The sequence below is a fragment of the Cervus elaphus genome, chromosome 19 (genome assembly GCF_910594005.1).
Source record: "Cervus elaphus chromosome 19, mCerEla1.1, whole genome shotgun sequence".
NCBI lineage: Eukaryota > Metazoa > Chordata > Mammalia > Artiodactyla > Cervidae > Cervus > Cervus elaphus.
Window position 1 is genome coordinate 87,043,570 of NC_057833.1, and position 14,845 is coordinate 87,058,414.

General features: G+C 38.8%; 1 protein-coding gene across 2 annotated transcripts in view; it reads right to left on the reverse strand.

Moving 5' to 3' along the window:
- Window positions 1-1,882: 1,882 nt before the first annotated feature.
- The window catches only part of PIK3CB (phosphatidylinositol-4,5-bisphosphate 3-kinase catalytic subunit beta), a 181,214-nt gene continuing 168,251 nt past the window's right edge, over window positions 1,883-14,845 (reverse strand). For both annotated transcript variants that reach the window (XM_043874129.1, XM_043874130.1), the window contains exons 20-24: window positions 9,739-9,906; window positions 8,440-8,563; window positions 4,901-5,046; window positions 3,726-3,858; window positions 1,883-3,381 (exon numbers count right to left, since the gene is read on the reverse strand). In XM_043874129.1, the coding sequence (XP_043730064.1) occupies window positions 3,244-3,381; window positions 3,726-3,858; window positions 4,901-5,046; window positions 8,440-8,563; window positions 9,739-9,906 (709 nt within the window). In that variant the 3' untranslated portion in view covers window positions 1,883-3,243. The remainder of the gene's footprint in view (window positions 3,382-3,725; window positions 3,859-4,900; window positions 5,047-8,439; window positions 8,564-9,738; window positions 9,907-14,845) is intronic.

A 14,845-nucleotide genomic window follows, 5' to 3' on the forward strand; every position in this document is an offset into this window, starting at 1 on the left:
AAATGCCTCTCATCCGGACTTAACAAATGGTTGCTGGCTTTGCTATAATAGTAGGCCTCCCTATTATGAGGCGGTTGCCTTTTCTTCAAGATTCAATGTGACCTCTGATGTCTCGGCCTGCAGATAGCAGCAACCTGGGTCAGGCCGGTTGACAGTAGGCTCCATTGCGGGCATAAGCACCTGTATAGGAACACCTATGTGATAATAATTCAGTCCCTAGGACTAGCCTCCCCAATTCTACTCACCAGTGGGTACTTCGGCCGGAAAACAGGTGGTGGGCTTGCTCCGCCGGACTAACCCTGTGTGTCCATAAGGCAGCACTTAATGCCTCCCAAGATTTCTGTGTCCTAGTCCACCTGATCCCCCGGCTAAACTATTACTCAAAGGAAGAGCTGCAACCAAGGTTAGACCCATTGGGTCAATATAGAGTAAAACGAGAACCAGTCACTGCCCTGACTTTAGCAGCCCTATTGGGTGCTATAGGAACGGGAAGTGGGATCGCAGCCTTAACGTTGCAAGATAAACAGTATAATCAACTAAGGGCTGCAATAGATGAAAATATTGAGCAACTCGAGAAGTCCACTTCACACCTCCAAGAATCCTTGAGCTCCTTGGCTGAAGTAGTGTTACAGAATAGAAGAGGTTTAGATTTGTTGTTTCTGCAACAAGGAGGATTATGCGCAGCACTGGGAGAAGAATGCTGTTTCTGTATCGACCATTCAGGGGTGGTACAAAAATCTCTCCAGAAAGTAAGAGAGAGACTAGCCCAGCGGAAGAGAGAACGAGAAGCCCAACAAGGCTGGTTTGAATCTCGGTTTCAGCGCTCCCCCTGGTTGGCCACTTTGATTTCCACCCTCCTGGGTCCACTCATAATATTGTTACTGACCTTTGGTCCATGCATTTTAAACTGTCTGGTCTCATTTATTAGGGAGCGCCTAAATACCATCCAAATTATGGTATTGAGACAACAATATCAGCCAATTTCACAGGGTGGAGAGAATGATTCCTCTACAAAAGTACAAAGACGGGGGAAATGTGAGGCTGTCACGGCTAACGCCATGACAGGCAGCCTAGATTAGGAGTAGGCCTGGTTTCCTGGAGTAACATAATTATCAGGCCACCTGGAGCCAGCCAATCAACATGTGCCTAGCAAGAAAAAGGGAACCTATCAGGGGAAAGCTGAAAGCCCACAAGGATTGGGCCAACAAAAATTGCCTTGCAACTGTGTAATCAATCCGCTTGCGCCAACTACCCGATTGTACCCAATAAATACCCGAGAGAACTGGGGCTCGGGGCCTTTTCGTCCTCACACCCAGGATGCCCTGGCTTGAGTCAGTAATAAATTCCCCTATTGCAAGTTGCATTGTCTCGAGGAGTCTTCTTTCCCGATCGGGGATCCGGACTACAGGCAGAACACTATCCTTCTTCAGTCCTATTCCTGGCACTCTTATCGAGTCTAGAACAGTCCCTGTTCATCTAGAACTGAACTGAATGGTCAGTCAGTTCAGAGCTCCACCCCCACAATCAGCTGAGTTATTTCCGAGAAATTGTGCTCTGAGCATCTGCCTAGTTGAAGGGAGCTATAGAGTGACTAGCCTGGCCTTGGATACCAAGTTTAACTGAAAGGACATTTTCCCAGACCTCAGGATCCTTGCCAAAGGCATGGGAACTTGGTGAGGACATCCTCATGTCTCAGGCTTCCGAAGTCCAAGAGGCCTCCCATACTGCCTGATGGGCTGGGACACAAGGAGAGAAGTCACCGAAGAGACCTTAATCCTCAGCTTACTCCTGAGGCTGCTTTGTCTACTGACTTGACCATTTCTAGTGATCCCAGCGTCAAAGTTCAAAGGCCTGTGCTGCCCATAAAGAAGAGGTCCACACATCCCAAGAGCAACCAAAACCAGCTCACCCATTTATTTGACTGAGAACATTAAGGAAGACAACAAAATTCAACAATTTTTAATAAAATTCCTATAGAAAACTCAGTCCCAGGGCAAACAATCAGTTCTCCTTTCCATGTCATTGAGGACTGAGAGCTCCCGATAGTCTTTGGAGAATAAGCAGTAGTTTTGCTGGATGTTGCCAGTACTCAGAAAGAGCCTCCATTTACACATTCAAACCAGTAGTTCCTATTGCACATATTAACATCATCTGCAATCTAGCACCCTAAATATATGGTACCTCAACAAATAAATTAAAGAGTTCCATGTGGAATGAAACATTTCAATTTGAACTAATATTCTTGAAAAATCACATTATTACAAGTTTTAATAAATACAGTAAGAACAGCTGGCATTTTACTAAAACACTGAATTTTAGGTCTGGAGTTTATTCCATAAATAGTTTCCTGTTCATCTGCTTTCTGTCTTGGATACATTTGCTCAAGTATTATGCTCTATGAAGTGAACTCTTTCATAGATACCATGTAAAAACTGTATTAATATGTGCCTCATTATAGAAGCAGCTGGAAGAACTGGATCACATATTAACTAAAAAGTAACTTAGGAAAAATCTCTGCTTTTGTAAAACTTTAAAACGAAGGCTGAAGAAAATCAAAATAATATCTTTTTATATAGAATCCCCATTAGAAATTTTATAAATATATATGCAGCATAAATTATATTTGCCTCACCAAGCAGATTTTCAGCAATTCTGGCTGAGATGATGCTATCATGGTAGATAAATATCAACAAAAGAATTAATGTTTCCACAGGTTTAAAAGATTTCTCTTGAAAAATAATCATAATTTCAAATTATATTATAATTTGTAGTTTAAACAATTTAAAAAGGGAGGAAAGAAAGCTTTCTTTTAAGCCTCATTTGGAAAGTAAGAACAGCTACTAGTCCCCAGGTATGGATAAGTTGGCTGAGTGATAACACTTGGTCACAATATGAAAAGAAGTATTTACATCTTTCCAGAAAAGTACCAAATACTTAAAAAAAAAAAGACAAAAACAAAAAACAATCTCTAGTAGCATTCCTTGGCGTGCAAAGTCAGCAGGAAATGATTATCCATAATGTTGAGTTTTCATGTTGAATCTTGGAAGCATTCAAAAAGCAGGGGGTGTTGTCAGGGATTATTCAGATTAGTTTTCTGTGGGATGCCCCATTCTTAATTTAACTCTCTGTTCCAGGATTTCATTCCCTTTATAACATCTCTGGCAGGGTCATGTTCAATTTAGTGCAAGTGCAAAATGAAAACTAAACGAAACCAACAAACACATTAGGAGCAAAGGCTGATCGTTAAGATCTGTAGTCTTTCCGAACTGTGTGGGCCATCCAATTGACTTTAGTAGTCCAACTTTCCCTGAGTGCCTCATCAAATTTTTGCTTGAATTGCTTGAGTGCTTCTTCTTCACTCTTTCCTAAGGCAAGAGAGTCCTGGCAATGAAAGAGAAAAATGTGATTTTATGTATTCTCCATAGGGAGGTGCAAGTCTGAAGAAGGCCGGCTCGGCCATACAGTGTACTCCATGTTCTTATTCAAATACCATTTACAGGAGAGAGAATGAACACCAAGGTATGGTGATAATATGACCTCTGCCAAACGGTTATCGCAGATGAAATGAATTTACAATTACTGCAAGACAACTATTTAGCTTCTTGCTACCACCACTCAAGGGTAAATGATTTTATTCCATTTCCTTTGAATGTCTGGATGAAACAGGTAGATAGAACTGAGCTCTATGTTTACAAGGCCCAAATTACAAAGAAAGAGGTTTATACCTTAAGATACTGTATATCCTTGACTGAGGTGAGCTCAGGAAGCCCTGCAGTCAGCATCAGTGCAAAGAGCGTGATGAAGAGATTCCCATGCCGGCGTAAAATCAGATACGCATCCTCACAACACTGGCGGAACCTTCAGTTGATGCAAGCAAATCACAAGAGCATGATATCAGAATGGAAATAGCATATTTCATGAATGAAAATAAGAGATATAGCTAGACTTTCCATACAAGCTGGAATTTTTACTTCTTTGAAAATTGTCCCAGGACTGAAATTTACATACAATAAATCAAGCTCTCTAACACCACATATATCTTTTCCAGAAACAAAACAAAACAGAAATATATAAAAGGCAACATCACACTAAATCTACACTTCTTTATTCTGTAAGACATAAAAAATTGTAAAAAAGTGGCAATTATACCCCGTAAGGATTTCTAACCATATTTCTAGATTCTAGATTTGTGGTCTGACTCCAGAGACTTAATTTCTTTAATGTCCCCCCAAATAATGTATCTTCCCTTCCTTCTCTCTCCTCTTCAAGATGGTCATTCAAGAGGACCACCCAATCCTTTCTCACTAATGTTGCCAAAGAGAAAAATGGATCCAGAGATATATTCTGCAGGAGCCCAGGCAGATGTGGAACTAGAAATCATTTGTTAAGCCTATCATATGAGTCGGTCACATCATATAACATATCTCTCACTATCAAAACACCCCTGAAGCTTAATTATTTTTGTCACCATTGAAAATGAAGAAGCAAAGATGAGATGATAAATAAAGTGTTTGGAAACATCAAACGGCAAAGAATAGATCTGAGATTACAAAGTCTTTCTGTGAACCCTGACTCTCTTATCATACTTCACATTGAATGACAGCAAAATGCCAGTCCCTTTCAGCATTTCAAATGTCTTAACAGCTTCAGAGAATTTTCCAATGCAGGTAAAAGGCAGTATTCTATTGGAATAAAACAGTAATTTATCTCAAATTCCTAGCATTATTTTTCATTCTTCTCTGAATCAGAACATGGATCTCACAGGCAAATTCCCCCAAACCTCCTGTTAGCAGGATATTTATCTCCCCGATTAAATATCTCTCAGCTAAGAAATGCTAGCCTAACTGGTCATACGAGAAAACAGTAGATGTGTTTACTTTGACACAAGGACAATACTCACCGGCCAAATTTTTCTGTGTTTCCTGTTTTTCCTTGTTGAATCACATGAATGAAATCATAAGTAAGAATAAAAGGCACTCGCTCCCTTTTAATGCCAAATTTAGACTTGAAATTTCCAAGAATATGTCCAAAGTCAATGTGGAAGAGCTGAAAAACAAATGGGATTTAATTTCCACCCCCGCCTTTTTTTCGGTGGGTTCTGAATAAAAAGGCAAGGTCTCAGCAGTCTTAGATCCTGAAGTACTACATCCAAAGTCAACAGACCCATTCTCCCTTTTCATAGACTCTTGGATCATTTGGGAAAACAGTGCTTCTGATATCCATAGGTCTTTTATATTTAACAATAACCCTGATATTTAACTGCATATACCCAGTGGGAAAGATGAATCTTAAAAAAGAGAAATACATGCATATCATAAACATGTCTGATTTTAAAAAGTCAAACAGTTTTACACACAGAACCAAACCAAAAGAGAGTACATCCTTGCCACACCAGTTCCCTCACCACCTTAAGTGCTACTACATCTAGGTTGCTTCCATGTTCTAGCTATTGTAAATAGCACTGCAATCAACAATGGGATACATGTGTCTCTTTCAATTATGGTTTCCTCAGTGTATATACCTAGGAGTGCGATTGCTAGGTCATATGGTGGTTTTATTTCTAGTACTTTTAAGTAATCTCCATACCAACTTCCATAGTGGCTGTATCAATTTACATTCCCACCAACAGTGCAAGAATGTTCCCTTTTCTCCACACCCTTTCCAGCATTTATTGTTTGTAGAATTCTGGATGAGGGTCATTCTGACTGGTGTTAGGTGATATCTCAGTATAGTTTTGGTTTGCATTTCTCTAATAATGAGCAATGTTGTTAGCTCTTTTCATGTGTTTGTTAGCCATCTGTATGTCTTCTTTGGAGAAATGTTTCTGTTTAGGTCTTTGTCCCACTTTTTGATTGGGTTGTTTGTTGTCCTGGTATTGAGTTCTTTGAACTCCTTGTATATTTTGGAAATTAATTGTCATTTCTGTATACAGTTCTTTCGTCTCCTGAGGTAAGTTTATTCCTAGATATTTAATTCTTTTTGTTGTAATGGTGAACTGGATTGAATCCCTAATTTCTATTTCGGAATTTTCACTGTTAACATATAGAAATGCAAGTGATTTCTGTGTATTGATTTTGTATCCTGCAGTTTTGCTAAGTTCACTGATTAGCTCTAGTAATTTTCTTATACTATCTTTAGGGTTCTATGTACAGTATCATGTCATCTGCAAACAGTGAGAGCTTTACTTCTTCTTTTCCAATCTGGACTCCTTTTATTTCTTTCTCTTTTATGATTGCTGTAGCTAGGACTTCCAGAACTATGTTAAGTGATAGAGGTGAAAGTAGACACCCTTGTCTCGTTCCTGATCATTGGGGGATGCTTTCAGTATTTCACCACTAAGAAAAATGTTTGCTTATCATATATGGCCTTAACTATGTTGAGGGAGGTCCCTTCTATGCCCATTGTTTGAAGAGTTTAAATCATAAATGGGTGCTGAATTTTGCCCAAGGCTTTTTCTGCATCTACTGAGATGATTATATGGTTTTTATCTTTCAATTTGTTAACATGGTGTATCATATTCATTGATTTGCATATGTTGAAGAATCCTTGCATCCCTGGAATAAACCCAACATGATCATGGTGTTTGAGCTTTTTGATGTGTCGCTGAATTCTGTTTGTTAAAATTTTGTTGAGGACTTTTGCATCTGTGTTCATCAGTGATGTTGGCCTGTAGTTTTCTTTCTTTGTTTTGCCTTTGTTTGCTTTTGGTATCAGGGCAATGGTGTCCTCGTGGAATGACTTTGGAAGTGTTCCTTCCCCTGCAATTTTATGAGAGAGTTTTAGAAGGATAGGCATTAGCTTTTCTCTAAATGATTGATAGAATTCTCCTGTGAAGCCATCTGGTCCTGGGCTTTTGCGTTTTGGGACATTTTTGATCACAGCTTCAATTTCAGTGCTTGTAACTGGGTTGCTCATAATTTCTATTTCTTCCTGGCTCAGTCACGGAAAATTGAACTTTCTAAGAACCTGTCCATTTCTTCCAGGTTATCTATTTTATTGCCACATAGTTGTTCATAATAATCTCTTATAATTCTTTGTATTTATGCATTGTCTGCCATAACCTCTCCTTTTTCATTTCAATTTTGCTGATTTGATCCTTCTCTTTTTATTGATAAGTCTGGATAAGGGTTTCTCAATATTGTTTATCTTCTCAAAGAACCACCTTTTAGTTTTATTAATCTTTACTACTGTTTCTTTCATTTCTATTTCTGCTTGGATCTTTATGATTTCTTTCCTTCTACTAATTTTTGGTTTTTTTTCTTCTTTTTTTCCCCAGTTGTTTTAGGTGTACAGTTAGGTTTGTCTATTCGATGTGTTTCTTGTCTGTTGAGGTAGGATCATATTGCTATAAACTTCCCTCTTAGAACTGCTTTTGCTGCTTTGAGTTGTTGTGGTTTCCTTGTCATTTGTTTCTAAAAATTTTCTTATTTCCCTTTTGATTTCGTCAGTAACCTGTCGGTTATCTAGAAATGTGTTGTTTAATCTCCATGTCTTTGTGCTTCTTACAGTTTTTTTCTTGTAATTGATATCTAGTCTCATAGCGTTGTGGTTGGAGAAGATGCTTGACATGATTTCAATTTTCTGAAATTTACTGAGGTTTGATTTGTGACCCTACATATTTCTTATTCAATATCTTACTAGAAGGGAGTCAAGAAAGGAGAAAAACATGTGTTTCAATCTGATTAACCAGAAGTCTGAGGGGATTCTTTTAAGTGTGAACACAAGGTTCATCTCTCAAAGCCAGAACTACTCAGATCTCCAAGGAGGTATAAAACTCTGAGGCCCTCTGAGAGTCAGAGTTCACATAGTGACCCAGAGATTTTTATTCTGGAATTCCTCTAGTGTCAAGGAATTATGGCTAAACTGAAAAATATCTCAAATTATTTTATCTGTCTTTGCTTAAAAGATTTATAAATAAAAGTCACTCTGAATATTTAGAAATCTTTTACTTCAAAACTAAGAGTTTCTTTATAATAAATAACCTGGTGTAGTTCCTAAGCTACCCCAAGTTGAGATTACTCACACTCCATTTCTCCTTACTCCCACAGATGACTATACTTGATATTCTAAAAGAAAAATAAAGTGGGATTTGTCTCAACTTTTTCTTTTCTTAATCTTTTCTTTCTTTACACCCTACATAATACCTGATTCTTCTATTCACAGGTACCTGTGTCCCCCAAATACAATTTCCTATATTGAAGGAATAGGTCACTTATAAATAACCTCAATAATTATTAAGCATTTAAATAAATGTTGATTACCTAACTTAAAGCAAACAAACCAATATATGAAGCAGATGGTATATGAAACAAGGGGTGGGAAATAAAAGAAAAGACAAAGACATGACTCAGAATCATAAAGAATCTGAGTTTCATAAGAGATTGAGCTGCACATAACAGCATCACTGAGGTCCTTGGCAGACTCTGGCAAGCTGCTTACCTGGCCAGTTTTTTTGACCATGATGTTATCACTATGTCTGTCACCAATCCCAAGGACATAAGAAGCTACACAGTAGCCGGCACAGGATAGGGTAAACTCCTCAATAGCTCGGTCCAGGTCATCCCTGAATGAGAGGAAAAAAACAGAAGAAAAGATTTTAGTCTCCAAAGGCATGGAGTCTCCAATCCACATTTCTGTTTCCTTTCAGAGGAGCAGGGCAGAGAGGAGTCAGCAGGCTGGCTCGGATACCAGATAACTAGAAATCAGCTATTTAAACTGCTGTGTCCTGGGGCTCATGTTTCAGTGGGGATGGGGGTAGGTTCATATGAATAGTAATGAGAGGAGACCATCAGCTTTGCTGGATGATACTGGGCTTTGGAACCCTTTTGTAGTTTTGAACAAAGACTAAAATCCATATTTAAGAGTTAAGTATTGATGTTCCAATCATTTAAGTCACTGATGTAAATCAGAAGCAACTAATACAGACCCTTTAGGAACAAGGCCCTAAATCAGAATCTGAAAACTAATTCTCATATACAAGCTCTTGGATTTTCCCAATGATAAACATTTAAGTCTGACTTCAAAGTCTGAAGCCAGTAATACTTTTAGTGTTTTCTTCTCATTGAAAATTCTTTAATTTCCTATGTATTAGGGCTTGTCCAACACAATAACCACAAATAACACAATTCCTGGGCTTCCCTGGTGGCTCAGGTGGTAAAAGTATCTGCCTGCAATGCGGGAGACCTGGGTTTGATTCCTGGGCTGGGAAGATCCCCTGGAGGAGGGAATGGCAACCCACTCCACTCCAGTATTCTTGCCTGGAGCATCTCATGAACAGAGGAGCCTGGCAGTTCTCTGGGGTCACAAAGAGTTGGACACAAGTGAGTGACTAAGCACACACAGCACAACACAATTCCTAGTACTGTATTTTTTAGTTTGGAGAGACCACGTGACAAGCTCCTTTTACTGTACAAATCTACTGAAAATTTACTTAGGTTCATACATTCTCATAATTACAGAAGTTCATGCACTTTAAAAGTTTTATGTTACTTGTTAAATACTTAAACTCTGAGGTATGTTAAACTACTGCTCGGCTCTGAAATTTGATCTAGATAAAGTAGAATTCAATGCTAATCTTCTGTTAGACTCTAGGAAGGCCTGTTTGTCATTTTGATCTAACCAGAAATAAAGCAATAGATAATATTAATATTTCCTCTAGGACACTGATGAGTCTAGCTGAGAGAATAGTTCTTTGTTTGACAGTTTGTTCAGAAGAATGACAAACAAAAATACACGAACCCAGAATTGTATTCTTTAAGCCAGTTCAGAAGGGCATCTTTGTTGAATGCTGCTGCTGCAGCAACATTGCTACTGTTCAGCTGAATGTCAGCAATTGTTTCAGAGGTGCTCACAACTTCAATGAGGCCAGAGCGGTCTCCTGTTGCTAAGCAGCCATAAGGTAGCATCCTGAAAAGAAGAAAAGGGATACAGAGAGTCACAGGTCTATGCATCCATAAAATGAAAGATTGACAGAGTTATTTTTTTCTTTGAATTTTTTATTTATTTATTTATTTATTTTTATTTTTTTATTCTTTGAATTTTTTTAAAAAGTTTTATTACTATTGATACCCTTGTCACTATTGTATCAGTCATATAAAGAGATAATAGTTCCACTTTCAGTTAGAGTATAAATATCTTGGCCAACAGAGTACTTTATCGAACTCCAAAGTGCCAGCTAAATGGATATTACCTGATTATTCTGGTGCAATATTCTACTCATTTATGCAGGTAGACAGAAGCATATTAGAAAAAAGAAAAGACTTTCATTTTTACCCTAAATTTTGGAGAAGAGAATCACCCTTTACAGAGCATCTAGGTGCCAACCTGCAGGCTAAGCACTTTACACATTACCTTGGTTAACAGCAACCCATCCTTCCACTGTTCCAGCCCACAGACTTCAGGTAATCTACGATTCTTCCTCCCATTCCCAGCATTTACCTATCTTGAAAACGCATACAGTCTAATAAGTTCTTTGTCTCCACCCTTCCTTAAGCTACCACCCTAGTTCAGGTCACCACCACCCCTATTCAATTACTCAGCTTCCCTCACTAGTCTCCCTGATTCCACACTATAGTCTGTCCTAAAGGCAACAGCAATATATGCTGTATGCTCAGTTGTGTCCAACTCTTTGCAACCCCAAGGACTGTAGCCCGCCAGCCTCCTCTGTCAAGGCAAGAATACTGGAGTGGGTTGCTGTTTCCTCCCACAGGGGATCTTCCCGACCCAGGGATTGAACCCACGTCTCTTGCATCTCCCTGCATTGGCAGGAGAAATTCTTTACCACTGCACCTCCATTTAAAATACATTCATAGGACTTCTCTGGCAGACCAGTGGTTAAGACTCCATGCTGCTAATGCAGGGGGTGTGGGTTTGATCCCTGGTTGGGGAACCAAGATCCCACATGCTGCACTTTGTGGCCAAAAGATTTTAAAAAACCAACAAGCATTCATGTCGTTCCCCTGACTGTGCTTGTTGGAACTCCCAAGACCTTTAGTCTAGTCCTGCTTCCCCTCTCTTAGTATCTTTCCCTTGTTCACCTGTTTTTACTACACTGGCTCCCTTGCTACTCCTCATACATATCAGGTACAACAATCTTTCATTCCTTTATCTGTTTTATTTTCTCTGCCTGGAACATTCTCGCCCAAGACATCTACATGGCTTATTCCCTTCCCACTTTGAAATCTTTCCTGAGATGGCACCGTCTCAGTAAAGAATTCCTGAATCATCTTATAACAATAAACTACCTGCCATCTCTTTCCTGCTTTATTTCCCTCCATAGCCCTCAACACTCCAAAATCCTGTACATTTTTTAATATGTTTGTTTATTGTCTGTCTCTACCATTTGGATATAAATTTCATGAGACAGGGGTAATTTGTTCAATGTGTACCTTCAGGATCTGAGAGTGTGTACAAAGCAGGCAGTCAATAAGTATTTCTAAATGAATTAAACCAACTTAACAAGAAAATTCCTAAAAGTAAGGTGAATTCCTTACTTATCAATTTTACAAGCAAAATGTAAACTAAATTTGCAAAAAAGTCATCCATTTAAGCAGAAGATCCAAGACTTAAAATTAGGTCTGAGTGGCTCTAAAACTATCTTTTTAACCTGATACAGTCTACAGAGTCACTGACTATATAAGAGGTCTCTCAGGCTGCTTCCTGTACAAAATAATTTTAGCTAAATTGATATGTAGCATTTTGCTTAAATATGATCCCTAGTAAAAGTAAACATTTTCTCAGGTCTCTTGTAGACATTTCAAGTAGAGTTTCTTTTGTGAATTAGTTAATCAAATATTTGGTCTATTTATTAGAGTTTTAAACATTTTTCTTAGAGATTTATGTGAATTCTTTACATATTAGTATTATCCTCTCATTTCGGTTGTTAACATTTTCTTTGGTTTTCTAAAAACCATACTATCACTAGAACAAATACAAAATGGAATAAGCTACCTTGTAAATTTCAAATATAAGGCTGGTGTCTAAGGAAAATGCAATGTATAGAATTCACTGATTCAGTATGTACAAGAGCAGCTATACGTCAATCATTGTGTTAGCTGCTGGTGATACAAAAAAGGAGCAAAAAAAAAAAGGTCCCTCTTCTCACTGATCAGATAAACCACAAACCTATAATGTGCATGTGACTGTTGGATGAATGAGAAGTGCCACTAGAACATGTCAAGGACTAAAAAAGAGCTCTATGAGGAGGAAGAACATGACAGACAGAGGCAAGTACAAGGTAGAGCATAAAAGCCAGGTGAGGAGAGGAAACGGTCAGTGTTGGAAAGACCAGGTGGAGCTTAATCTGTTATATAAGGGCTTTACCAAAGAGAAAAAAATGTGTGTGTGTGTGTGTGTGTGTGTGTGTGTGTGTGTGTGTGTGTGTTGGGGGAATGAGTATGTTAGTGTGAGTAATAATCAGAAAAAAGAGGAGAGTTTCATTTAAAAGTTTTTGAATTTCCTTCTAACCAACAATTCAGTGTTATGGCTCTTTAAGCTCTTTCCTAATTCTAACAAAATATGGTTGGGAGCAAAATTGTGAAACTACATGCTCACAGCCTGATATACAAATAGCCTGCTTTTACATCTGCATTATTGATTGATTTCTCCTTTTTAAAGTTTACCCTTCACTAGAAAAGGCAGCTATGGAGCATGACAGTTCTTACCAATCCCCCCCCCCATCCTTATCATGACACAGCACATGTGAGGTAAACATGGTCCGGTAAAGTGCACTTTGGCTCACTTTCCGACATCTCTTCCTACCCTACTTGTAGCCAAACTGTACAAAAGTCCAACAACTTCCTCTTCAAAGGCAGACACTGATGAAAGCATTTAGTGTCTTGAGGATAAAATGCTCACAATGGGTAGGAAAAAACATTCTTGTCATAAAGACAGTTTGACAGAAGTCAAACAAACTTCTGGAGCCCTGACTACCTTATGGGGGCCCACTTTGCACTCAACTTCTCATTAAGACCATGACAACACTTAGTAAGTTTATCTTCCTTTCTCAGACTCTCTGACCCAAGGCACAATTTGTTATCTTTCCATTAAAGCAAGAATTGTAAAATGAGATAAATTCTACAGTAGCAGAGATGGCAGCCCCATCACCCTAATCTGAATGGCTATGTAGAAAGTCTTCTCTGGCCTTGACTCTGACACGCTGACCCAAGTCTTGGTGGTACTTTAGCCCATTGCCTCAAAAGGAGGCAATTATAATTCTTTTACCTAAGGCTTGCATAGCTTCCATCTTCTTCCTTCATCTTTCTAACTACAGATACCAGTGTCATTAGAACTGCTGTATAGCTCTCTTAAAAGGGAAGTAAACCCCCATTAGTACAACTCAGATATAAAGTCACAGTGAAGACAACTCTCCAAAATTCAGTACCTATTTGATGACGGGTGGTCAGAGTGTTCTAATACTGATGGCTTACAAAAGTTCTAATTTGGCAGCAAAGCTATCAAGAGTATTTTGAGACATCAGAAAAAAATGAAAAATAGGTACTTTAGTTCATGCTAATGTAGCACTTTTGCAGGAGCTAAAATAGTGTGATCAAAAGAGTAATGTGTAGAAGGTATCTGAAGATTTGACACTGAACTTAAATGACTCTAACTTCGCTAGAGGCTCAGTGGTAAAGAATCTGAATGCGAATCCCTCATCTGGGACAATCCCACATACCACAGACCAACTAAGCCCGTGGGCCACAACTATTGAGCCCTTGCTCTAGAGTCTGGGAGCCAAAACTACTGAGCCCATGTGCTGCTACTAAAGTCCATGCACCCTAGAGACCATGGTCCACAAGAAGAGAAGCCACTGGAATGAGAAGCCCATTCTACCACAGCTAGAGAATAGCCACCTTTCATCGCAACTAAAGAAAAGCCAGGGGAAAAAAAAAGAACAAAAGCCAGTACAGCATGAAGACCCAGCAGAGCCAAAATTAATTAATTAATAAAATTATTTTTAAAAAAATAGTGTGTGCTACATGAACCAGTTTAACCTGAACAGCTGGCCAAAAGAAACACAAACACAACACGAACACTGGGGCATGTATATTTATAGAAAGTTAAAAAAAAAGTTTGCTGAAAAAAACAGCTATTGGTTTGAAAATAAACTCAAAAGAATTAAAATCCTGCATATTTTTTAAAACATGGGGTCAGAGGGTTAGGTAGTTAGAATACGGAAAAGGAGTCCAAAATGGCGGTGGCTGAACGACGGGGAGGGGAAACGCCCGGGAAAATGGAGCAGAGGAAGGGCAAAGGAAGGTCCGAGGACCGGAGTAAGGACTTCCGGTAGAACATCGCTCCTGCCTAAGCCCAATTTGCATAGGACAGGCCCAGGGGGAACAAAAAAACATACAAAAAGAGAAGCCAAAGTCTGTCTCTGTCTCTGTCTCTGTCTCTCTGGACAAAGAACGGAGGAGCGTACACTCGCATGACAAGAGTACAAAAAGTCAGCAAAAATCTCACTGAACAGACAAGTTCCTTTTTCTTGTTAGACGCACATTGTTTCCCCTGAGACAGATACCAAGTTTATTTCTAGCACTCCCACAAGTGGCTGCCTCCCTTTGCATGATGTCACAATGAACTTCTTTTGACGCTAACTGTGCTTTACAGTTAAACAGAATGGCCAAAACAAAAAACTAGGAGAAAAGAACTTAGTTGCGGCTTTCAATTAGTCTGATTAAACTAAAGATAGTCTTTAGCTCAGCCTTTTGTAATTAAAAAGACTCATAATATGGCTAGAATCTGTTCTACTTTAGTATAAGAGCCCTGTGCTGCTTTATGTACTGACCATGGAAACAAGTGACAAGTTACCAACCAAAGCTTGAAAAGTTTTCTCCATTTTTTATGG